The 22,840-nt window shown below is 42.8% G+C and overlaps 2 protein-coding genes across 2 annotated transcripts; one reads left to right on the forward strand and one right to left on the reverse strand.

Moving 5' to 3' along the window:
* Positions 1–773: 773 nt before the first annotated feature.
* On the reverse strand, positions 774–15,945 carry SDHA (succinate dehydrogenase complex flavoprotein subunit A). The gene is made up of 15 exons (XM_059489036.1): positions 15,823–15,945; positions 13,052–13,138; positions 12,610–12,771; positions 11,699–11,842; positions 11,404–11,568; positions 10,203–10,351; positions 8,820–8,944; positions 6,429–6,597; positions 5,666–5,861; positions 4,696–4,867; positions 3,264–3,382; positions 2,782–2,893; positions 2,088–2,218; positions 1,452–1,565; positions 774–1,117 (listed from the first exon to the last, which is right to left on the reverse strand). Exons 1-15 carry the CDS (start codon positions 15,889–15,891, stop codon positions 1,031–1,033), a joined length of 2,001 nt encoding a protein of 666 aa, XP_059345019.1. The 5' UTR covers positions 15,892–15,945; the 3' UTR covers positions 774–1,030.
* A 44-nt stretch (positions 15,946–15,989) lies between these two features.
* On the forward strand, positions 15,990–21,710 carry CCDC127 (coiled-coil domain containing 127). The gene is made up of 3 exons (XM_059489149.1): positions 15,990–16,464; positions 16,771–16,899; positions 18,139–21,710. The coding sequence occupies exons 2-3, from the start codon at positions 16,779–16,781 to the stop codon at positions 18,810–18,812; spliced, it is 795 nt and encodes a 264-aa protein (XP_059345132.1). The 5' UTR covers positions 15,990–16,464; positions 16,771–16,778; the 3' UTR covers positions 18,813–21,710.
* The last annotated feature ends 1,130 nt before the right edge of the window (positions 21,711–22,840 follow it).

The following is a 22,840-nucleotide window of genomic DNA, read 5'->3' on the forward strand; positions in this document are numbered from 1 at the left end:
TAGGTACCCTTCAGTCCTACAAGAACTGTGTTATTCACAGAAATGCTGCCAGAAGCTGCTCTATTAATGCCTTACAAGTTACATCCTGGCACTAAAAGCACACTGAATTTGAGTCTTGCAAGCTTCAATTTTTAGGCAAATCTTCTGCCCCTTGGCTCCTCTGAGAAGAGACAGTTTAGGAAATACACAAGGCATGCCACGAAAATGGCTTCAGAAATTCCAGAGACAATAGAGATTGGGTAATGATATTATTATCTAGATTACAGAGGAAGTAAGTGAAAGTCTCTTTTTTCAGTCACTAAAACAGTATGAGAATGAAAAGTTGTAACTACTACTATAATATCATTCTTTAAGTATTACTTTAAGTCAGCAACTAAGATGCTTAAGTCCCCACATGACAAAATTCAGCATCTCCATCTTGTCTAAAACTTCTGCAATGAATAGCCGGGGTTAGAAGGCATCTCTGGAAGTCACCTAGTCCAATCCCCCTGCACCAGCAGGTTCACCTGCAGCAGGTTGCACAGGATCACATCCAGGCAGGCTTTTAGTATCTCCAGAGAAGGAGATTCCACAACCTTTTTGGACAGCCTGTTCCAGTGCTCTGCCACTCTCAAAATAAAAATCATCTGCCCAATAATTAGATGGAAGTTCCTGTGTTTCAGTTTGTGCCCACTGCCTCTTGTCCTCTCACTGAGCACATTTTTTACTCTTAAAATATGGAAATAGCTATGCATTCACAATAAGAGCTTTGTAATTATATACAGATCAGCATATTCAAATACAAGACTTGTAATGACTTTATTTAGACACATTTTGTGTTTTTGCTGTCCCTTTTGACAGATGAGTGAAAGAACATAAGCTGTTCTACATTCCACTTTTAATAAACGTACAGTAAGCCACAGCAGAATACAAGCTGGAGAAAAGTTTTGTCAGCATTTTCCATTCAGTGCTAACACTATTTTGGTTTGCTTGTGCTATGCTTATGTACACTGGCCCCTCTGGGAGAGGGCTTCAAGTGAGATGGAAGCTGCTAGTATGAGCGGATGGCTGGTGGGACAGTCTGGCAATCTTCCTCATTCAAAGTCTTGTCGATCACCGGTCTGTACTTCAAGGTAACCTGAAGTGAAAGGGAATAAAGAAATTCAGGACAACAAGATTAAAGAATGAGATCCAAAAAACCCCAACAGTTAAGATTTTTACAGGGTCAGAAATCAGTTCTATCTTTGACATACCATAAAGTTGCTCCACTAAACACCCAACAACACGTTTTGTCACCATTAAAAGAAAAAAACTTTTGAACTAGTCTGACACAAGGGGAAACACAATTCCAGCTCAAATAGCAAAGTCACTTCCCAATGATCAACAGTGCAGGATTATCACAATTTCCAAGGCTGTTTATGAGAACAGATGTTAACAGCAAAAAAGATCCTCAAGCACCAAGCTCAAAGTACCTTCCCAGTTGGGATATCCACGTATGACAGGGTGTGCTTTCTCCAGTGCTCCTCAATTGGCTTCCGCTTTTGGCCTTCGAGTGGCTTAGAATAGTCAAACTCATCCACCCGTAACTAGGGAGAAAATGAGATTAGTACAGACCAGAAGCTCTATCTGCAAATCACTCTACAACCATGACATCAGCTGCATTTCAATTCAACCTGTAACCCAGCATCTCTCTGAACAGACAGCAAGCTTTCTCTTCACACTGCCCGTGTCCAATTTGAAATGCTCAGCTTAACAAGGGCTCTAAGGTAACTTTCCTTGCAGAGGACAATTATTCTGTTTATGCATCTTTACATCCTGCCTATGCATCCATGATATTATTACTATAGTCCCGATTTAGAGGTCTCTAATCACTCATATGTGCACACAGAGCAACTCTTTTCAAGATCATTCCCAGTGTTCCATGTGTTGGTCCTTTTATAAATAACAAAAAAGAGACAGAGCAGAACAAATAGGACCCAAAACAAATACTACATTAATCTTAACACTGAAGATTGTATTTGAAGATGTTACAACTTTAAAATAATCCATCTGAGGGCACATAACAAGGAGATTCAATCCTCCATTCAGGCCACAGAAAACATTTATACCTTATAATCCTCTCTGGCATGGGCACCCCGGGACTCTTTGCGAGCCTCAGCACCGTAAATGGTTTGCAGAGCACAAAGCATCAGGTTCTGCAGCTCCAAGGTCTCCACCAAGTCAGTGTTCCACACAATACCTGGTAAAATATTAAAACACTATGGAAGATGGTCTACAAACAAGAGAAATGGTGTGAGCGAACCATAGGTGCATCATCAGCTGCACTTAAATAACCAAGTTCTCTTAAGATCAACAGAATCTGTTGGCAGTATCTGTCTGCATTGTGATCTGCTCAGCTGGAGAATGAAAACTGAGTGTTCAGCCTACAAATAGTCTTGCTATCTCTCTGCAACTCCTAGCTCTCAGAAGATTCTGACAAAGTTCATCATTCTTCTTGGTATTTGGATAAGTTCACATCATGTTCTGAGGGCAGTTTGTACCCTACACATGTAAATCCAATGTCAGTCTCTGCTTCTTTGAAAGATTTTTCAACCAGAAAACAACTGCAAAGGTTAAGTATTTTACCTGACTACCATGTTTAGTAAGGTCTCTACAAAATATTTTGAAAGATTCAAAATGGTCAAAATTTTCAGCCAAAACTTCAAGAAACACGTTAGGTTTACAGAAAAAAAAAAAAAAAAAAGCCACCAACACTCTTCCTGGAGTACTCTGGGCAAGGTGTGTTCTTTGCTATCAAATTACCTCTGTCAAAAGTCTTTAGATGAGCCAGATCACCATAAATCTGGCTAAGCTTCTCACAGCCTTCTTGGAGTACAGAACCAGTACGAAATACAGCAGCATGGTTTTGCATTGCCTGCAACACAGTCAAACAAAATCAGTTTGATATGCTGCATATGAAAGCATGTAACCTCCTTAGCTCCAGGAGAGCTTGATACAGAGCTGTTCTGAGCTCAAACTTGTCTGCAGCCTGAAAACCCCACATTCTTCCATTCACCCCAAACAACTGAAACCCCACTCTATTATACAGCAGGTAAACTACTCAAGGGGATGACATGAAGGGAAGAAGGAATAAACAAGTGATATAACCTTTGCTGCACACAGAATCTTCTCGCACACTTTTTTTTCTGCATGGCAAATCCTCAAGTGCACTTTGGCAAGTCACCAAACCCCAGAGCTGCCTGCAGCTTGTCCCACCCTATCCCTGAGAGCTTCCCCAGGCTTACCCTCTGCATGTTCAGTCGCACTTCTGAAGTCCTGATGCTTCCATTAGCAAACCTTAACTTGTCAAGATTAGCAACTGACTCTTCACCAGCATTTGGTTTAATGGGGGGAACTGGCTCTCCTAAATAAGAAAATTTCAGTAAGTTTGGTAGTCAGGCCTGGGTTTGGTTTCTGGCAGTTTCAGACACTATCAATTACTAAAAATCAGACTTAAGTAAAACATAATCTGTTTTCTTCCTCTGAGGTGCACATTAAGTGTAACTTTCCTGAAGTCCCACCAACTGTACCCATATATTTAAAGTTCTCAGTGGAATATGAATCCCTTTCTTTCCTACAACAATCATTAAAGATTTTATAGGTTTGGCAAAATTCTGCTGTTCATTCCTTCAAAGCAGCATGAAAATTCTTCTAAACTATGGAATAAGCCCATGGTCCTTACCACCTACTGCTGTGCTTTCCTTGTCTCCTCAGTCTCAAACCTCCCACCTTTTCTTGGATGTGTAAGGGACCAGGAGCAGTCAATAAGCCTGGCAGTTAGACATGGGCTCTGCATCTTGCCTCTAATACTGGAAGCCACAAGTTACTGGGCAACAAAGCAAACACAGCATCATACCAGCACAGTTCATCTCACATGTAGCTCTGCACTCAGATTAATAAACCCTCTTCTACAATTTCTAACTCTAAAGAGCCACAGAAGGATTAAAAAAAAAATGTTGGCACAAAGCCAGACCAAATGGGCACCACAAGATCTAGGCTGATTCCATGAGGAATCATCAATCTCAGCAGCTGGTGCAGTTTGGACATTAAGCAGTAAGAAGACAGATGACTATTTTTGAACTCCAGCTGCTCTGGCAATGTAACTGCCACATCCAGTATTTTGGTGGGGGTTGGAAGGGAGGGCTTGCTTCTTTGCTTTCTCAGGTCAACAATTGTGTCTGAACCAGATTATTTTAAAATATATAAGATTCAGCAGTGAGAATCCAGTGAATGAGATATTGCAGTTTTTAGTATCCCTCTCTCACCACTTGCACATCAGTCCTTCTTATAAATAAATCAGCAAGGTGGCAGCAAATTCCACTACACAAAAGTGCCAAGTGTAAGACAGATTACATTTTGATGTAGAAGATGGTGCAGTATGTAGAAAATATAGTCTTCACATTCAATAGTCTGTGTTAATTTGTCAAAAATCATAACTGCTGTTGCCAATAGCACTGGCCCAATTCTAGTTTTCAAAGGATCAATTACAAAGCAAATAGTAACATCAAAACATTTGCCTGGCACAGAACATGCCTACCAAAAGCATAAACACCGATTTCTTCCTTTTCTAACAAGAGCCTATGAGTATCACTCTAAATTTGAATCAGGCAGAAACATCTCTTTGTTGGGCAGAAATTACATCATAAAGGCAAATGTCTCTAGCAAAGTGAGACTTACCAGGCTTGCATGTACTTGCAATAGTGAGGGCACAAGCACGACCGAAGACCACCAGGTCCAGGAGGGAGTTTGCTCCGAGTCGATTTGCGCCATGGACGGACGCAGAGGCCGCCTCCCCGCAGGCGTACAGGCCAGGCACCACCTTGTCCTGTCCATCCACGTGTGTGATCACCTGCCACGGCACACGCTCTGTACTCAGCCATGGAAAACACCTGGACACAGTGCTAACCTCCTCATCTGCAAGGGCCACGTGCATGGAAGGGTGGGACACAGCCACCTAAAGTTTCTTCTGCCTCTAAACATGGAATTACCTTAGCTCTAAAGGGTAAGGAGAAATGTATGCAAATACATACATTTACATCTGTATGCAAATACAGACAGGGCTAAACCCCAAGATTTCCTTACATATTCTTATGAAGAGTGCATAGTTCTGTTTCACCACAATTCTGCTGCAAGTCAGAAATGCAGTTTGATCTGCACATGCTTCTAAGGCAAAATTTTACACTGAAATTTAACAAGTACACAAAGAGAAGAATTCAGGTGACACCACCACATTGATTTCCAACTACTGCCAGTTGGAGAATCTGCTTTGGTGTTTAGATTACATGAACTACAGAGAAATAATACACATTAACTCATGCTACAGAATGCAACAGAGGCCTACTTTGATCAATGCTCAATTCTATTATTCTCAGTTCAACTAACAGAGAATTATTGTCAGTAATTTCATTTTAGATGTTTCTTGGAACTCCCATCTCTAGATGGACTGCAACATGGTTATCAAGTTATTTTAAAAAACCAAAAAGATTGTGTGTTTTAAGTACTCTGACATCATTATTATATTATTATTAAAAATTGTACTAATCATCCTTACATTTATAAAAAAACATTCTTAATGCTTTTCTACTTGGAAAGGAATTTCCTAGTATGATGATGAAAATACAGCCCAAAAGTGACGTGTATTCCTCACCTGTCCCTTGTAGTTAGTGGGAATACCTCCCATATTGTAGTGCACAGTAGGCAGGACAGGGATAGGCTCTTTAGTGACGTCGACTCCAGCGAATATCATGGCTGTTTCAGAAATGCCTGGCAGACGGGTGGCCAGCTGCTGCGGGGGCAAGTGGTGCAACTGCAAGTACACATGGTCCTTTTCAGGACCACAGCCCCTAGCAAAAAAAACCCACTGAAATACATAACAGGAATTTACAAACACTAGTAGCATTTCTAATCCACTTTGTTCCATTTGTGAAAATAAACAGGTTCTTTTTCAAATGTTATCTGACAAAAATTAATATCTAGCATATTTAATTAGACTGTGGCACTTGGATGAATTGAGGCCATTTTCCAACCTCAGCTTCCTTTTCACAGTAATTGACATTATTTAAGATTTTCAACTATTACATCTCTGCAGAAATATGTAAAACTTGGTAATCAGCCAAGAGAACAGCACCACATTATTTTGTTTGGAGTAAGAGCATATACATTAAGCTTGTCTGAGCAAGTGTCTCTAGACACACTGAATTCAAACAGGAGACTCAACATTATCTGTTCTCTGTCAGTATCATTAGGAATTAACAAGAAAGATTTTCTGCCTTACACACAGAGATCAGCTTAACAGTCATTAAAGTTCACTCTCAAGAATTACCATGTGCTTATCAAATGAACTATTGCACTTCACAGTCTAGCATGACTAAGAGCTCATTCTGCAGCTTTGTGAAGAGCATTTAACTAACCTTCCTTCACGGATTTCTATGGTCATGGAACGAGACACTACATCCCTGGAAGCCAGATCCTTGGCAACAGGTGCATATCTCTCCATGAATCTTTCACCTTGACTGTTGATCAGAATACCTCCCTCTCCACGACATCCTTCTGTGATAAGGCAGCCAGCCCCATAGATACCTGTTCAAGAATGAAAACACCATCAAAGGAGGTTTCTCCACACAGCTTCACAATCAGGATGAACACTGAATAAACAAGGTCTTCTCAAAGCCCCTGTTTTATTTTATTCCACCCTAATCATACCTCTAGGAATTGTCCCTCAAATGCTGTTACTCCTTTTAAACACTCTTTCCAAAAGGTAAGCAAGTTGATTTGAAACACCTACAGAATTTCAAATATTAAAACTGGAAGTGATCTGCACTTATCAATATATCAGGAGAATTTTATTAAGACCTTGCAGACTTTCAGCAATTATTTTAAGATTTTTAATAAACCAGAAGTTAATTATTTCAAGGTCCATTTGCTCATTTTTGTTCCCACTTCTGTGTTGAAGCAGTACAAGACAAGATGGCTTCAAATCCTGTGGAACATAAGAGCTTACTTGGCATCCTTTTCTTTTAGAGAAGGAAGGCCTGTCTGTTATTCTGCAGCACTGGTCATCACAGAAAACAAAAATGCAAACTTAACTCATGCACTTCACTTGACAATTATCTTAAAAGCTACAGAATTATCATACAAGCAGTGAAGCTTATTTAACCAGAAAAACTTTAAGACCAAGGGAACATTGGATCTCTATGATATAACAATAACATTGTAAAATTATACAAACCATTTACAAAAATTGCATCATGAGTTAAAAGGAAGCATTTAATTAGCTACAAATCTAGTTTGTGATCACTGTTATCTACAGTTCAGATACTGATCACATGCTAGAAAACCACAATTCTATATATATACATTAAGTTCAACTACCTCACTTCACTGAAGGTGCTAGTATATAATTCCCTAACATTTGCACCTATCCCATTGCTCTTGTTTCTAACATTAAACCCCTTAAAATATTAAGGACAATGGAAATGTAAGTTTAAGAGGTAGTTTCAGCTTGTAATTCATAAAACTTCTTCCTTAGTATTGTAAGGACAACACCTCAAAATATTACACACTGGTCTTTAAATTAGAACAGTTGAGACCTTTCCCACATTATAGGTCTTACTTTCAAATTTATATTCAACAACAGCTGCAGGCAAGGCTAAGCACATGTCACAAGCAACTTCTCAAATGCTGCAGAAAAGTGGAAACTGACTTGAGCCCATCATGCTTGAGGTGACATCATGCTGGTAACCTGTCTCTAAGTGGGGCTCCACAGGGCTCTGTCTTAGGGCCTGTGCTCTTCAACATCTTCATAAATGACTGGGACACAGGACTGTAAGGGATACTGAGCAAGTCTGCACACACTGCAAAACTAGGAGAAGTTGTTAATTCCATCAGAGGCAGGGAGGCCCTGCAGGGAGACCCCAACAAATTAAGAGGGCTGGGCAATCACCAACTGTATGAAGTACAGCAAGGGAACTGCTGGATTCTGCACCTGGGATGGAGGAACCCTGGATGCATGGACACACTGATGAAGGAGATGCTGGGAAGCAGTGCCATGGAAAGGGACCTGGAGGTTCTGATCACAGGCAATTTGAAGACGAGTCAGCAGTGAACTGGCAGCCAGGAGGGCCAAGCATGTCCTTGAGGGGATCAGGCACAGCATCAGCCAGGCAAGGGAGGGGATCGCCCTGCTTTGCTCTGCAGTGGGGTGGCCTCACCTCCAGTGCTGGGGGCAGTTTTGGGTGCCACAATATGAGAAACACATTAAACTATTGGAGAGTGTCCAAAGGAAAGCAACATGGATGGTGAAGGGCCTTGAGGGGAAGTTGAATGAGAAGCAGTTGAGGTCACTTGGTCTGTTCAGCCTGCAGGAGACTGAAGGGAGACCTCAGTGCAGTCTGCAAGTTCCGTGTGAGGGGAAGAGGAGGGGCAGACACACTCATGGCTTCTCTGTGGTGATCAATGGCAGGACCCAAGGGAATGGCCTGAAGTTGTGTCAGGGGAGGTTTAGATTGGATATAAGAAAAAGGTTCTTCACCCAGAGGGTGGCTGGACACTGGAACAGGCTCCCCAGGGGAGTGGTTACAGCACCAAGCCAGATAAAGTTCAAGAAGTGTTTGGACACTGCTCTCAGGCACTTGGTGTGATTCTTGGGGTGTCCTGTGCAGGGCCAGGAGTTGGACTCGATACACCTGATGGGTCCCTTCCAACTCAGCATATTGTGTAATTCTGTGACATTTTAAAACAACATAAAAAATCTGTTCAACTCATTAAAAATAATGTTGTAAGCACTATTTCATAATCGATACCTGTAGGGTGAAACTGCACAAATTCTAAGTCCTGGCAAGGGAGCCCAGCTCGTGTGACCATGGCAGTGCCATCACCAGTACTGGTATGAGCAGATGTGCAGCTGAAGTAAGTGCGGCCATACCCACTGCAGAACACAGAAGTGAAAAAAGAATTAACAGGGAGAAAAATTAAAACATCACTACAACATATAACTAGCTATGCTGTTTGCACAACAGTGGAAAGGGTTAATAAGAAAAGTGCTTAAGTTTTATCATCTCCTGTACTATTTCAACCAAAAGAAAACAAAACTGGTTTATCTCAGTTTTGCTCAACCATACTTGAAGAATGGCTGGTGATAGAAGGTTGAAGAAAAAGAAAACCAATGCCAAAGCAGGATTGTAAGGTTAATATCAGAAGCCTTTCTGCCAGAAAAAAAAAAGTATTATCTCAGAAAGTTCTCTCAATCCATACCATTCAGTTTCATTTGAACAATCACTAGCAGTTTTATAAAAATAGCATATAAGGATGGTTTAGATTGCCCATATGGTCATGGTTTTATATTCTTAGATTTAAAAACTTGGTTGTCCACATATTCAACATGAATTATTATGCTGCAAACATCTAGGTTAGCCTCCAACATTACTGAAACCAGCCAATCAGCCCAATTTCAGGACAAACTCTCAGGAGAAACAGCACATACATATTCCATCTACCTCAAAGTACACAAGCATGAAAAATACATCAGAAAGACAAATTATGCAGGCAACCTTTTATAAATTCATTTATAAGTATGTTTTTCACAGATGCATTTATAAATATTTTTCATATTGAAATAGACAGGAGAGTGCCATAAGAAGCAGAAGACTAATGCATATAGCATTCTAACAAACATATACAAACTTTGCAACCCAGTAATGTTAAGTTACACTCATAATATGATAATTTTATCCTAAAACAGTTAGAATTACAGTGGCAGTACTTTAATGAAACAGAATCTCTGGAATTTCAACAAAAGCTGTTTCCTCCAGGAAATTCAGAACTCTACAGACAGACATGTTGGCAGCATTGCCAAAACGTCTGTTTTAAACAGCATGTTTTAAAAATTGAAAACCATCTGAATCATATATATTACTGTTACACATTCTTACTTAACATCATTGTTCTAGAATTCAAAGTTAGACCTCATACCAAATTTATACTTGGTCACAAAATTAGCATGTGCCTTTTTCAGAGGGAATGACTGAATTCAGTTATATTCCTCTAAGTGTAGGGGGAATGAACCCACACGTTATGTTCTGTCATTGCATCTTCTCCACACTGAATCCAAACACATGTCCAAGCACACAAACTTCCAGCTGCTACCACTCCCCAGTTTTGGTCCTTCACCACAAACGTTACATTACCCAGTGGCAATGACCGTGTTCTTTGCCCTAAAACGATGAATGGTTCCATCTTCAATGCAGAGGGCAATAACACCACGGCATTCTCCATTCTCCATGAGCAAGTCCAAGGCAAAATACTCAACAAAGTAGCTTGTATCGTATCGTAGAGACTGGAGGAAAATTACAAAAGAACTTTTACTGAGGAAACCTCTCTTCAAAACTGTCAATGCACATGGGTTCTATCAAGATAAAAAACATCCCCACCAACTCGCAAGGAAGACAGTTTCCTCATAACTATGTTCTAGCTTTAAAAGACACAAGTAGTGGCAAAAGCATTGAATTCTGAGCAGTCAGGACTTGTCATTTCAGTCTACACTTGGCAACACATCAGCCAGCAGCAGTGCTGCACTTAAGCTCTCCCAGAGAAATGAGAAACACCTCCAGGAGCCCAATAAACCAGCAGGAGCAGCAGGCACCGAGTCAAGCATTCTTTCATGCCCTCGGGGATCAGAGCAGTGTTTGGCAGCACAGAGCATTTGTATTGCAGCAGCACACACACTGCTAGCCTGGAGGAGAGCAATTAGCTGGCTACCAAGTAAATAAAAAACAGTAGCTACCAGGTACATGGATTGCTGGTTGCAAGTAGCTCACCAACATTTTCAAACAGCCAGCACTTCCCTCAATTATGGTTTGTAGAATTAACAGGCAGACATGCTGGAAAACTAGTCACTTATTTGCCACAGAATAAGCTCAGGAATGCACAGGAGGCCTTAATTCATTTACACCTTGTTTCCCCCTCCTCCCAGTTTGAAGATGAGTGAAAAAAAAATGCTGGCTTGTACCTCTTTCAGAGTTCCCCAATGCTGCTGGGTCAAATTTTGGAAAAAAAGGGGCTTTTGGGGCAAAGTTTACATAAATTCTCTTTGGGTCTAGTCAACAGACAAAAAGTACTAACAGTGCAGAACTAGTCCAGACCACAAAGGTGACACTGTACTAATGTACTAATTAGCATCTATTGTCTTCATCCCTCCACATTGCCTCAGGAAGGAAGATAACCCAGAACTCCTATAAGCCATTCCCCTGGAATCCTCACTTGTATGTGACCAGTTACATGTTTGGTTTAGGTTTATCTTTTTTCCAACTTTGGGGGGAGAAGGGGAAAAAAAAAAACAGTAAATGTAAACATAAAAACCCTAACCAAGTTAACTTCACAACTGCTTACCCTGCCATACAGAGTATGCAAGAGTGAATGTCCAGTCCTGTCTGCAACACAACAGCATCTGTGGGCCTGTCCTCCTTTTCCAAACTGAAGACTCTGTCCACCAAATGCACGCTGATAGATTTTTCCTTCTTCAGTTCTGCTGAAGGGCATCCCGTAATTTTCCAGCTGTTGAACCCAAATACAAGCACAGAAACTCTTGGGCACCACAACAAACGAGTTATTTTAAGGAGATCGCCTTGGAAGCCAGCCTGTGTTATTTATAACTACAGCTGACATCAAATCCCATGAGTCTCACCTCTATCACTGCAGCTGGGGCTTGCTCAGTCATGTAGTGTATGGCATCCTGGTCACCCAGCCAGTCCGACCCCTTCACCGTGTCATAGAAATGCCACCTCCAGTTATCATCCTCCATGTTCCCCAGAGCAGCATTGATACCTCCCTGAAAATGAAAACCCATTTTCCTGGAATTACATTACTCAAATACAGCTTTTGTAGGTTTACCACATTTCCATTAAAAACCACATACCAGATATGCTCCTGTGTACAAGAACTATAGTCAAGCCAGATTTACTGTGGCTGTGAAACTCCTCAGTTTCACAATGGCTTGTCCTTCTTTTTTTCTGTAATGCAGTGAATCACAGCTACACTTCAGGCAGAGAAGCAGCACTGCATTTTGGTAATGTTTAGAAATGGGGAAGAAAAAAGAGGCAGTATAATGAAATAAAAACATAAGGGGAAATAAAGGTTTTAAGAACAACTGCAAGTGAGATTAAAAAAATGTGTCTTGCAATGGCATTAGTTTGGAAGCAAAATGAAATGTACCTGCTACCTAATATGAAGTCTGGCAGTTACAAGTTCATGGTTAAGCTCTTATGATCCTGGAGGTATTTCCCAAACTTACTGATCCTGTGATTTTATTAAATACTACCCTCTAAAAATGTTTCAACTAAATATGTGATATTTATAAATAAAGAGCATGGCCTTGAAACAAGATGTTCAGGTGCCCCATTCCTAGAAGTTTTTAAAGCCAGGTTGGATGGGCTCCTGAGCAATCTCATCTAATGTGTGGAATCCCTGCCCATGCCAGGGCCACTGGAACTGGGTAACACCTAAGGTCCCTTCCAACCCAAACCATTTTATGATTACATCCAAATCAGCTTTCTGACAGCAGGCATTTTTTAAACATTGCTCTGCCTCATTTCTCACCTGTGCAGCAACAGTATGGGAGCGGGTGGGGAACAGCTTGGTAACACAGGCTGTGTTAAACCCAGCTTCTGACAAACCAAAGGCAGCCCGCAGACCTGCTCCTCCTGCACCCACAACAACTGCATCAAACTCATGGTCCACTACTGGGTATTGTGTAGAGATCTGGAAAAATAAATCACTTTGTTATGATCAAAATAGTTCAAGGTAAGTCAAAAAAGTTTCATAAAAACACAAGCAGGATAGGTATAATGTTGTCAACAGAGTTTTGCAGCAATTGCCACATCTGAAATACTCTCTTGCTTGGAAACTGTCATTAAAAAGAGCCACACACTTCAGCACCTCAGTCTCACAAAGCACCTGAACACAGCACTCCAGTAAAAGCCTCATGCCTGTGAAGCACTAAGTGCTTGACTGAATCACAACACAAGCAGCACAGACGTACCGAGTCAGACACCTTGGTGGAGGCGTTTTTCTTCCCATACACTGTGAAGTGCAAGGTCCGTGCGGGAGCCTGGCACGCTGCTGGCCACTACGGAGACAAGCCAAGACAACGTTATGGAACAAATGTTTCCACAGGACAGACTTACAGCACTCTCAGCTACCCCACATTTATGACAAATCTACACTCACCACTGGTAGCACACACACAAGAGTATTAATGGATTTTACAGTTACCTGCACTGCAGTTCTGACTTTCCTATAATCATGCTATATAATCAAAAAAAGGTTTGACTGATGAGAGAATAGCCTGCAGTTAACAGGGTGTTCCAGACTATCCATTATGGACTCCAGCAACAGTGACCAGCACCTCAGACCTGCCTCAGGCTGCATCAAAAGAATATGTCTGTAATTAATGCTGAAATATTCTTGCAGTTCTTTCATAATTAAGCAAAGATGAAGCTTTGTGGGAACCACGGGAAGTAATGGAAAATTATTCTCCTGTCAACTAATCCTCAGAATTTGAATTATTTCAGGTGGTCATAGCACTGAAAATTAAAAAAGGCTGTAGGGAATGCTCTTCCAGCTGACTGTTGCTTCAAAAGTCCAAAATATTTCTCTTATTCTTTATGAAATTAGTGACCAATTTAGAACTATTTATTAATACATAAACTTAGCACAAGGATGCAAGTTTTACCCTTCTGGATGTCACTTCCTACCCCCTGACTTGCTCAAAACCAAACCAAAGCAACAAACACCACACCCAAATCTACTGAGTATGCAGTCTTTGCTTTGAGAAGAATTAGTCTCCACCTCTCCAAGGTATCAGAATCTGGTATTCCTTCTTCACACAGTTCAAAAAACAAGCCTAACTCAGCATGTATGATTACTGAGAGCAGCAACACACAGCCACATCAGGGACCTGTCCGAGGACATCAGCACTTCCCTATTTGAAATATAACCTAAAAGGCACTGGAGTGATATCTGCAGCTGTTACATTCATGGTCCCCACTCTACAATATGCTTACAAGTGCCTCTTCCCTCCCCAAATGTCCACCTCTTCCAGAATCTCTGAAGTGAACTCCAGTACACTTTCCTCAACCTAGTTTTATCACTTCTCATACCAACTTCCTCAAAGTTATCTTCTTGCATAACAGCAAATCTACTGCGTCATCACACTTGCTATCTCTGGTTTCTGCAATCACCTTGGAAGGAGATCAGTTCCTATCACCTATTCACAAGGAGCTCCACCAGTACTCTGCTCCAGGCAGCTGCTCTCTCCCTGCTCCACGCTGCTGAGTTACCAGGCTTTTCAAACAAAAACCCACAAAGCAGAAAAAGATGACACACTACGTCTGAAGGAAACACTGACTGCAGTAATCCTGATTTTTTTATGCCATCAGGAAGATCATGGCCGTTTTAGAAACAAAGGTTCAATAAGGGCCAGCTCACTGCCACTTAAAATATGGAGACACTCTTTAAAGCTTTCCCTCTCTCTGCAGTTGTCTTTTCTGCACTTGCTTTTAACACAAGTATAATTACAGCCCACTTTTGTAATCCCAAGCTTGTTATGGGCATGCAGGATGAGAACAGTGGGAAGAAACTGAAAACTCCTACCTGACCATGGAGAAGAAGAAGCCTTCATGCACAACTTCCATTTCCTAACACAAACCTGCCAGACTGCTCAGCAGCCCTTTCTGGGCACAATCACCAGCCCGGTTCAAGCAACTCAGATATACAGTGAGTATACTCAGTGGGAAGTATACTTCCCACACACGTCCAGACTCACAGAATGCATTAGGCTGGAAAATGTCTCTGAGACCATCGAGTCCAACCAATGACCAGACAGCAGCATGTAAACTAGATCATGGCACTAAGTGTCACATCCATCCTTTCCTCAAACACTTCCAGGAATGGTAACTCCACCACCTTCCTGGGCAGCCCATTCCAATGTCTAGTCACCCTCGCTGTGAAAAAATTCTTCCTGATGGCCAACCTGAACGTCCCCTGGTGCAGCTTGAGGCCATTTCCTCCCTTCCTGTCACCTCTGCCCAGGCAGTTGTAGGGAGTGATAAACCCTATAATCCCCCCTAAACCTCCTCCCATCTTCCAGGCTTAACACCCCCGGCTCCCTCAGCAGCTCCTCACAGGACTCGTGCTCAGAGCCTTCACCAGCTTCACTGCCCTTCTCCGGACTCGCTCCAGCACCTCAATGTCCTTCGTGAAGTGAAAGCCCAGAACTGAACACAGCACTCGAGGTGTGGCCTCAGCAGGGCCCAGTACAGGAGGAGCACAATCACTTCCCTGGTCTCCCTGTGCGCACTTTTTGCCCATACAGAATAAGTCTGCGGCGAGCTTTCCACGCCGGAGCTCGGGCCGCACCTGCGAGGCTCCCGCAGGGCATTTCCCCAGCACATCCCATTCCCGCTGCCTCCCTCAAAACCCCGCCAGGGCCTCAGGCTACGGCGCTCGCTTCCCGAGCCGGGAGGCGCGGCCCAGCCATGCCCACAGCCACCTACTCCCAGGAACCTGCCTGCCCCCGGGACACGAAATGCGCGATCGGTGCCGCTCCAAAATAGCACTGGGGGAACCGAACCTACCGGGGGTGGGAAGATCACCGGGCGAGTCAAGGTCACGGAGGAGACAGCGGAGCCGGGCCGCCGCCGGCGGGAAAGTAGGACAGGAATAAGGGCAAGGACAGGGACAAGGACATGGACAGGGAAGAAGGCATGGACAGGAGAAAGGACAGGGGAAAGGGCAGGGACAAGGACTCACCGCACGGGAAGCCGTGGCCGGGCGCAGCCACCGCTTCGCCAGCCCCCGCGCAGCTGCCGCCGCCGCCATCACGCACCGCAGACTCGGTGTGGGGAGGGGGGAGCGGGCGTGAAGGGCGCACGCGCGGGGTTCGGCGGGACAGACCAACAGTGCCGCGAGGGGGAGCCCCGCAGAGTGATCCCACCCCGCCCAAGAGCTGCGTGATGGAAGGTTAATAAACAGCTCCTGTTTCGAGCGTAAAGAACGTTTTTTAAAACTCGAAAACTACAATTGTGTTACTGCCGTTATTTCTCCCTGGTGATCAACAATACTGTAAGATTCAGCCTCTTTGACTCTCTGACAGCGCCTGAAAGTTTGCGTAATAAACAGGCCAGAATCATGAAGTTGTGGGAAAGACCATTTCGTTGACACGAGATTCGGACAGAAGGGTGAAGGAAAGACCGTGCTGTCCCTCTAGGACAGAAAGCACGCTCAGCAGCTCCAGACGGCGGAATTCAGATGCTGCTCACGGCTGCCTCTGGCCCTCGGCGTTAATGGAATAAAAAGCGCCCGGCAGCACTCAGGCTCGGGCCAGCCCTGTTGTTGTCCACCCCCTTTTTCTCCCGGCTGATGGGCCGGGCCGGGAGGGGGCGGGGCCGACAGGTGAGTGGCAGCGCCAGGGGCTCGCGCGCTCCCAGGCTCCTTCGTGGGGGGTCCCGCCGTGGGGGGAGCGGGACGGGAATGGGAATGGGAAAGGGCACGGGAGTCGGAGCGGGGATGGGCCCGGCACGCTGTGTCGCGGCCGGGGCTGCCACTCATGGCGCGGCCAAGCCCCCAAGTGTCGGGGCCGCCGTTCGAGGGGCTGGGGCAGAATTCCCAGTCCCCCAGCGGGAGGAGGCGGTGGTGGCGGGAGCGGCCCCCGCCCCTCTGCGCGCTGCTGAGGCCGCGTCTTCCCTCTGTGCATCGCAGGTGCCTTCATGAATAACTTAAATGACCCTCCCAACTGGAACATCCTGCCCAATCGGCGCGATCCCGGCGGTGACGGCAGCCGCTGGAATTACGCCCTGCTGGTGCCCATGCTGGGCCTGGCCGCCTTCCGTGAGTAGCGCTGGGACCCCGGCCCCAGGGGGCTCCTGGAGCCATGCCCCGCCTGGGCACGGCCCCTCCTTGCTTATAGCGCTGTACGCAGCCTGCGCTGTGGGTATCGCTAAGGGAAAGACTGCTTTTCACACTGTGAAAAATGCCTATTTTATGATTGACTTTTCGCAAATATTAAAATTAATATTATATGCGTTGTGTTAGAAAGTAACGCTGTATTAATTCTCTTAAGTAGTGCGTTAAATATAGTTTTAGGTTATAAAAAATGTTAAAATAGAAACTATGCTATGCAGGATACTTATTTTAAAGAAAGGACTTGCAGCGAGATGGCAGTCCCAGGACACATAAATCTTTCAGAGAAAGAGAATTTATTGCTCTCTTATCAGAAGAAACTAACTTCTTCCCGCCTCGAAGGCGCTGTTAGGATTCAGAGGAAGAAACTGACGATGACCAGACAGAATCCTGTGTTTGAATGAATTTATGCATCATGTATGAAGTGTATGAATATGCTAACAGGCTATTGTTTTTAAGGGTTAATCCTCTGTTAATGTGGATCCTGATCCTCTAGTCCTTTTTCGGGCTTGTGATGCCCAGAAAAAGGTACTTGGACATCCATAACTCTTTGTCTCTATTGTCTCATATTGTCCTAATTCAAATTGTCCAAATTACTATTACTCTAATTGTATTACTATTTTTATAGCCATTTTATTACTATTAAACTTTTAAAATTTTAAAAACAAGTGATTGGCGTTTTTCACAACACACAAAGATGAATCCATATTTAATAATATGGATTAATAATATTTAATATCCAATATACAAAGCTCTCTCAAGGAAAATGGACGCAGGATGTGCTGGAGAGCCCAGAGGTAACAACACCAGATGTTGGTGATGTATTTATTTACTGGGCCTAGAAAGTTCTCCATGCAGTATCCACGTCAGAAACCTCCAGTTTGTTTCACCATTACTTTATTTTCCTTCTCTAATCTAAGTAGTGCCAGTTTAGACAATAAAAGAGTAGAGGTATTTTATTTCAGAGAAAGCATGATCATGTAAAGTGACTCACTGTGAAATAGGGACCATAGAAATACATTTTGTGGGGACATGTAAATAGAAGTGAAGGGCAGGAAAGAAAGTCTTTTTACCACTTAGTAGCTTCATTTCAGGCATAGCTAATTAATCATACCCCTCACTGTTACATGTTACACTTGCATCTGAAATATTATTTATGTGTGATAGGTTGGATCTGGACCAGAGAATGTCAGAAAGAAATAGAAAAAGAGAAAGAAGAGTACTACAGGAAAGAGTCAGCTTTACAACAAGACCTGGAAGGCAAATACCGGGATATAATCACGGAGAACCGCCGCGCTTTGGCTCACCTGGAGGTGGAGCTGGAGAAGGAACGCAACAGGACCCTGAGCTACCGGGAAGCGCTCGTGTCCCAGAGCCGCAAACTGGTGGAAGAGAGGAAGCTCCTAGAGCAGGAGCAGGAGAAGTTGGAGAGAGAAAAACAAGTCTTTTTGCACTCTGGAGCAGAAGGTTCCTTGTACCAGAGTTGCCTGGCAAAGGAAGAAGAGTGGCAGCAGAGAGCCAATATTTTACTGAAAGAATTTGAAGAGGGACTGAAGGAAAGACAGGACATCTACTGTAGTCTTGTAGTACCCAGAAGTCAGAGACTAGAAATAGAGAAAAATCTGCTAGTTAAAGCAGCAACTAATCCTGTTGCTGTGTCTTTACATGTGGAGAGTGGCTTACAAGATATTTTCAAATATGATAACTACTGTGGCAATGTGCTGAACAGAACCAGAAGTCAAAATGGAAAGCTTATGTGGCTGTATCTGAGATACTGGGAACTAGCTGTTGAGCTGCAGAAATACAAGAGAGTAGAAAAGGCCATGCTAGGAAAACGCTAAGTAGGGGAAGCAAAGGGATTCCATGTGATCCCCATGCATGGTAGGGACAATCACAGTTGTAGTCCGAAGCTGTTAAACTCTTCTGCTGTGTTGCCATCTCTCCTCCTTGCACTTGTGTTTGCATGGGATGTGTGCTGTGCTGGTGCCTTTCCTCTCACTAATAGCAGATGCTCTGGTGAGCTGTGCATGCTCCTGAACTCCCTGAGAGTGTGTGTGTTGCAGTACAGAGATATGCCAACTCCCCAGGTGTCAGAAGCAGCAAAACAGAACTCAGATTAGAGGGATTTGCCTCGTTGATGGTCACACTCAAGCAACAGAGAATGGTCGTTTGTCTCCCCCAGGTGTGGTAGCGTGTTGTGCTCCTTATCTCTGACATTTTACATGGTGTCTCAACACTGTCTTTTTTATTACTATTATTTTTTTAAAATGTGTTTAAGCAAGACTGATTTTGAGGCAGGTGTTTGGGACAGATGGTGCTGGAGCCAGCTGCTTGACATGTAAATCTTTCATGTCTGTGTGTTCAAATATATAAATATATATATATAAAAATATATACATATGTATATATACATATATGTGTGTGAATGTATGTGAGTGTGTAAGTGTATGTGGAAGTATTCTGAGGGTGGAATAGATTGATCATGTTTCAGACTAGTCAGTCTTGCATTGTCTTCCAGCTTCATATACAAATAGTGCTTTATGAATGAAACATCCAAAAGATGCTAGTTCAAATAACACATAAAGAAACAGATTGATGTCTCATTGGCACTTGGGATTCATTATCAAATTCTCAGGAATGTATAAACTGGAAGTTATATTTTCATATATTGGATATACCTTAAGAATACTTCTTTTTTTCCTCAGTCAAGATTTTAGTTGTAACCCAACCATGTGCCACCATTATGGATGTCCCTGTGCTGCTGCTTCTGCCTCTCAGGGCACTGGCTGCCTCCTGGGTTGCTTGCAAGAACCTCCTTGCACCTGGCTCTGTTCCTTGGGCAGATCCTGTTTGTTATTTGCACATGGGAACATAAATGCAGCCTGCACTGGTAGCCACTGCTCTCTCTCCACCTGTCTCCCTTCTCCCAGACGTGAAGTACATATCCTTTTCTGCAGCTCTGGAATTTTGTGCTTGTGGTTCACCACTTTACATACACATGGCCATGAAAGCCTACAGATACACAAGCTTTGTGAGCTTTTAAGAAAGGGAGCTTTTCAATTTAGCTAGTAAAATAAAAGAATTTGGTAAAAAATAAAATTACAAGTTCAGTGAAATAATAGATTTTAAAATAAACATTAAGATTAAAAAAAAATCCCACAACAAACAAAGCTTTAAAACCAAGTGCATTTCAATTTCTTAGAACTTTGAGTATGCTTTGGGTCCTTTAGCAGTAGGAACCACCTTTTTTCAAACGTGCCATGTATTCAAAATAGTAAGAACTTTTTTCTTCTCCCTTTCTAATCCCGTCTTTGACCTCAAAGGGGCAGTGTTTACCCTTGTGTTTATAGCATCTAGTCTTCTCTGTTACTTGACTTTGATTAGTGCTGGTAGGTTGTCAGCTCATTAATTAGCAGTTTATTATTTACTGAGGGCTGGACTTGACAAATGTGTTTGCACTAGGCAATCATGCAGAACCATGGCTTGGAAGCAATCCAAGCTAAGTGAATGCCCATCTTCCTGCAGATGTGGAGTTTTCTCTTACTGTTTTCTCCTGGTTTCATTTTAGTCTGAGCACGGAAGACAGCAGATAAATCTTTTGAAACAGTATGCACAACTTAATCCAGTTCCTAAGTAGAAATACCTAACATGAAACAAAATTCCTGAGCAGAATAGATGATTCCCAACTACTCGGTTTTCCAGTTGAGGTTTTGCTCACCTTGATAGTACTAATTGTACTGTTGTGTTGACTTATTAATCCTTTTTTCATTATGATCTTTTAATGAAGTTTTAGGAGACAAATTTGGAGGATAAAAGAGAGATCACAAACACCAGAATGTTGTTGGCCACAGTTTGTCAGGGTACCAAGCATATTTGTGTTGGGAGATGAGAACACAACTGAGTTGCTAATCATGTGTGATGCCCTGAGCCGAGCTGCTGCAGCTGGACACAGGCACACAGTCTGATTGCCCAGGAGAACAAACTAGTTTGGATAACAGCCCATGTGTAATTCCTTCAGGATGTGGGCTGTGGCACACTTCACACGTCCCTGCAGGCAGTTGAGCTGCTCAGCTGACTGAGAGCAGACAGTGAATCAGTGCCAGTGTATTTGAGATTGATGCCTTGAATTTGTGTAAGTTAGCCTTAAAAGATCAAAGGTGTTATGCTTTTTCATTTTTTCATAGTTGGTTATGCATATCACTCAAAATGTTTAAAGAAAATGTAATCAAGGGTAAAATACTGGTTTTTCAGTATGAATATGTACATTCAAGCCTTGCACACTTGAATGTACAGGGCTGGATGCAATGTAGTAAAGGTTTGGTATTCACTTTCTCTTTTTAGATGTGTCACTTATTTGTACAGCTAATTGAACTATTGTTCATGGACACTTTGAAGATCATTGTGTCAAGACAGACGGGTTATTTCAGAAGGCTTTTTAAAAGTGTATAACTGATTTAGAATCACTGGTCTTGTTAGTGTCTTCCAAAACTCATGTTTATGGAAATGCAATTTATTTTTGAAATGTTCCTCCTTTGTAGGTTGTTATTCTGAAAATTCTAATGTAAGTTTTGTCTTGCCCAGCACTTGTTCTGAATCGATTAATAGTTTGGAACTGCCCATATACATATGTAGAATGCAAGAATAATTTGTTTTCAAAGTATTTAATGAACTTATTTTTATTATAAAATTGTCACTCAGCTATTAAACAATAACAATTAATAAAAACCTTTAAATATTTCTGCACTGTTTTATAACTTGAGCAAGGTGGGTGGGAGAACGGGAATTTACTACTTTATTCAGACTTTCCAAATTGTAAATTTTTTAAATTGGCATGTAAAAAGTTTTGGTCTTGGTGCTGAGAAAAGAATATGTTACAAAGTTTTTTTCTTAGGAAAGGACACTGTTAAACAGGTAAGTGCTGAGCATTAACTAAAGATGTGGAGTTAAAGGTGACCATCCCTCTGAAAAACTGGGGACATTCCTTCAACAGAATATTGTGTAGGGTATTCTGCCCTCCTCCAGAATCCCTCAGATGTCTCATTCTGCATGTCAGCTGCTTTTCATTTCCATCACCTTCCTGCTCTCTGTGAAGAACTGCAATTCAGCTGCTCTAGGACAGCGTTCAGACACTCTGGAAATCCTTGTTCTGTAATAAAGGATTCTCAGTCTATCTGTATTTGGCACATTCTTCCCCATCCTCTGGCTCTATAAAGCCTGGGTTTGAGCACTCCTGTGTGAGGATGAAAAAACTGAGTGTTCCTCTATGGAGGATACAAGGCAGAAACAGTGGTCAAGGGTTCAGGTACTGTGGTGAAATCAAAGATATTTGAGTTATTGCTGTGAAAAGAGGACGAAAGTTTATAGTTGCAGTTGTGATGCAGCTGGATATGAAGGCTTTGCTGGTTTGCATGCCAAGGGCCACATTTACTGGGCATTAATTTAATGCCTGGTCCCGGAGCTTTCCCTGGTCACTGCCTATCTGAGACAGCAGATGGATGTGCTAAGTAACTCACTGAAATTTAGCATAGCCCAGCAATGAGGCAAGGGCCACTTCACAGCAAAACAGCTGAGTGATTGCTGCAACAAAAACTGAAAGTAAACTGAAAGTAAATGTGCTTCTGGATCAAGGAGTCTGTGGATGAAGAGTTTGGGGAGAGCTGGTGGATTGTGAGATCAGTGATGTCAGCTGTTCACAGCCATGCACCCCAACAGCACTGTGCCGAGATCACCGGGCTGTCCAGCTGCTGGAAAAATGCCCCTTCACTCTTGTGTTCATAACAGGTTTGTATTTGTGAGATACCTCACCTCTAAACTTACCGCAATCAGAGCAAAATGCTCGGCTGCTGTGGTTGGTGTTCGTGTCGCTGGA

This window comes from Ammospiza nelsoni, chromosome 1 (genome assembly GCF_027579445.1).
Source record: "Ammospiza nelsoni isolate bAmmNel1 chromosome 1, bAmmNel1.pri, whole genome shotgun sequence".
NCBI classification, from domain to species: Eukaryota; Metazoa; Chordata; class Aves; order Passeriformes; family Passerellidae; genus Ammospiza; species Ammospiza nelsoni.

Coding starts and splice junctions, on each gene's coding strand:
- SDHA (XM_059489036.1), bottom strand. CDS start 15,891: ATGGCGGCGGCGGCAGCTGCGCGGGGGCTGGCGAAGCGGTGGCTGCGC. Junction 12,772..13,051: donor CCACCAAGGTGTCTGACTCG/GTACGTCTGTGC, acceptor TTATTTTTCCAG/ATCTCTACACAATACCCAGT. Junction 6,598..8,819: donor TGTGCAGTTTCACCCTACAG/GTATCGATTATG, acceptor ATTCTTGAACAG/GTATCTATGGGGCTGGCTGC.
- CCDC127 (XM_059489149.1), top strand. CDS start 16,779: ATGAATAACTTAAATGACCCTCCCAACTGGAACATCCTGCCCAATCGG. Junction 16,900..18,138: donor GCTGGGCCTGGCCGCCTTCC/GTGAGTAGCGCT, acceptor TATGTGTGATAG/GTTGGATCTGGACCAGAGAA.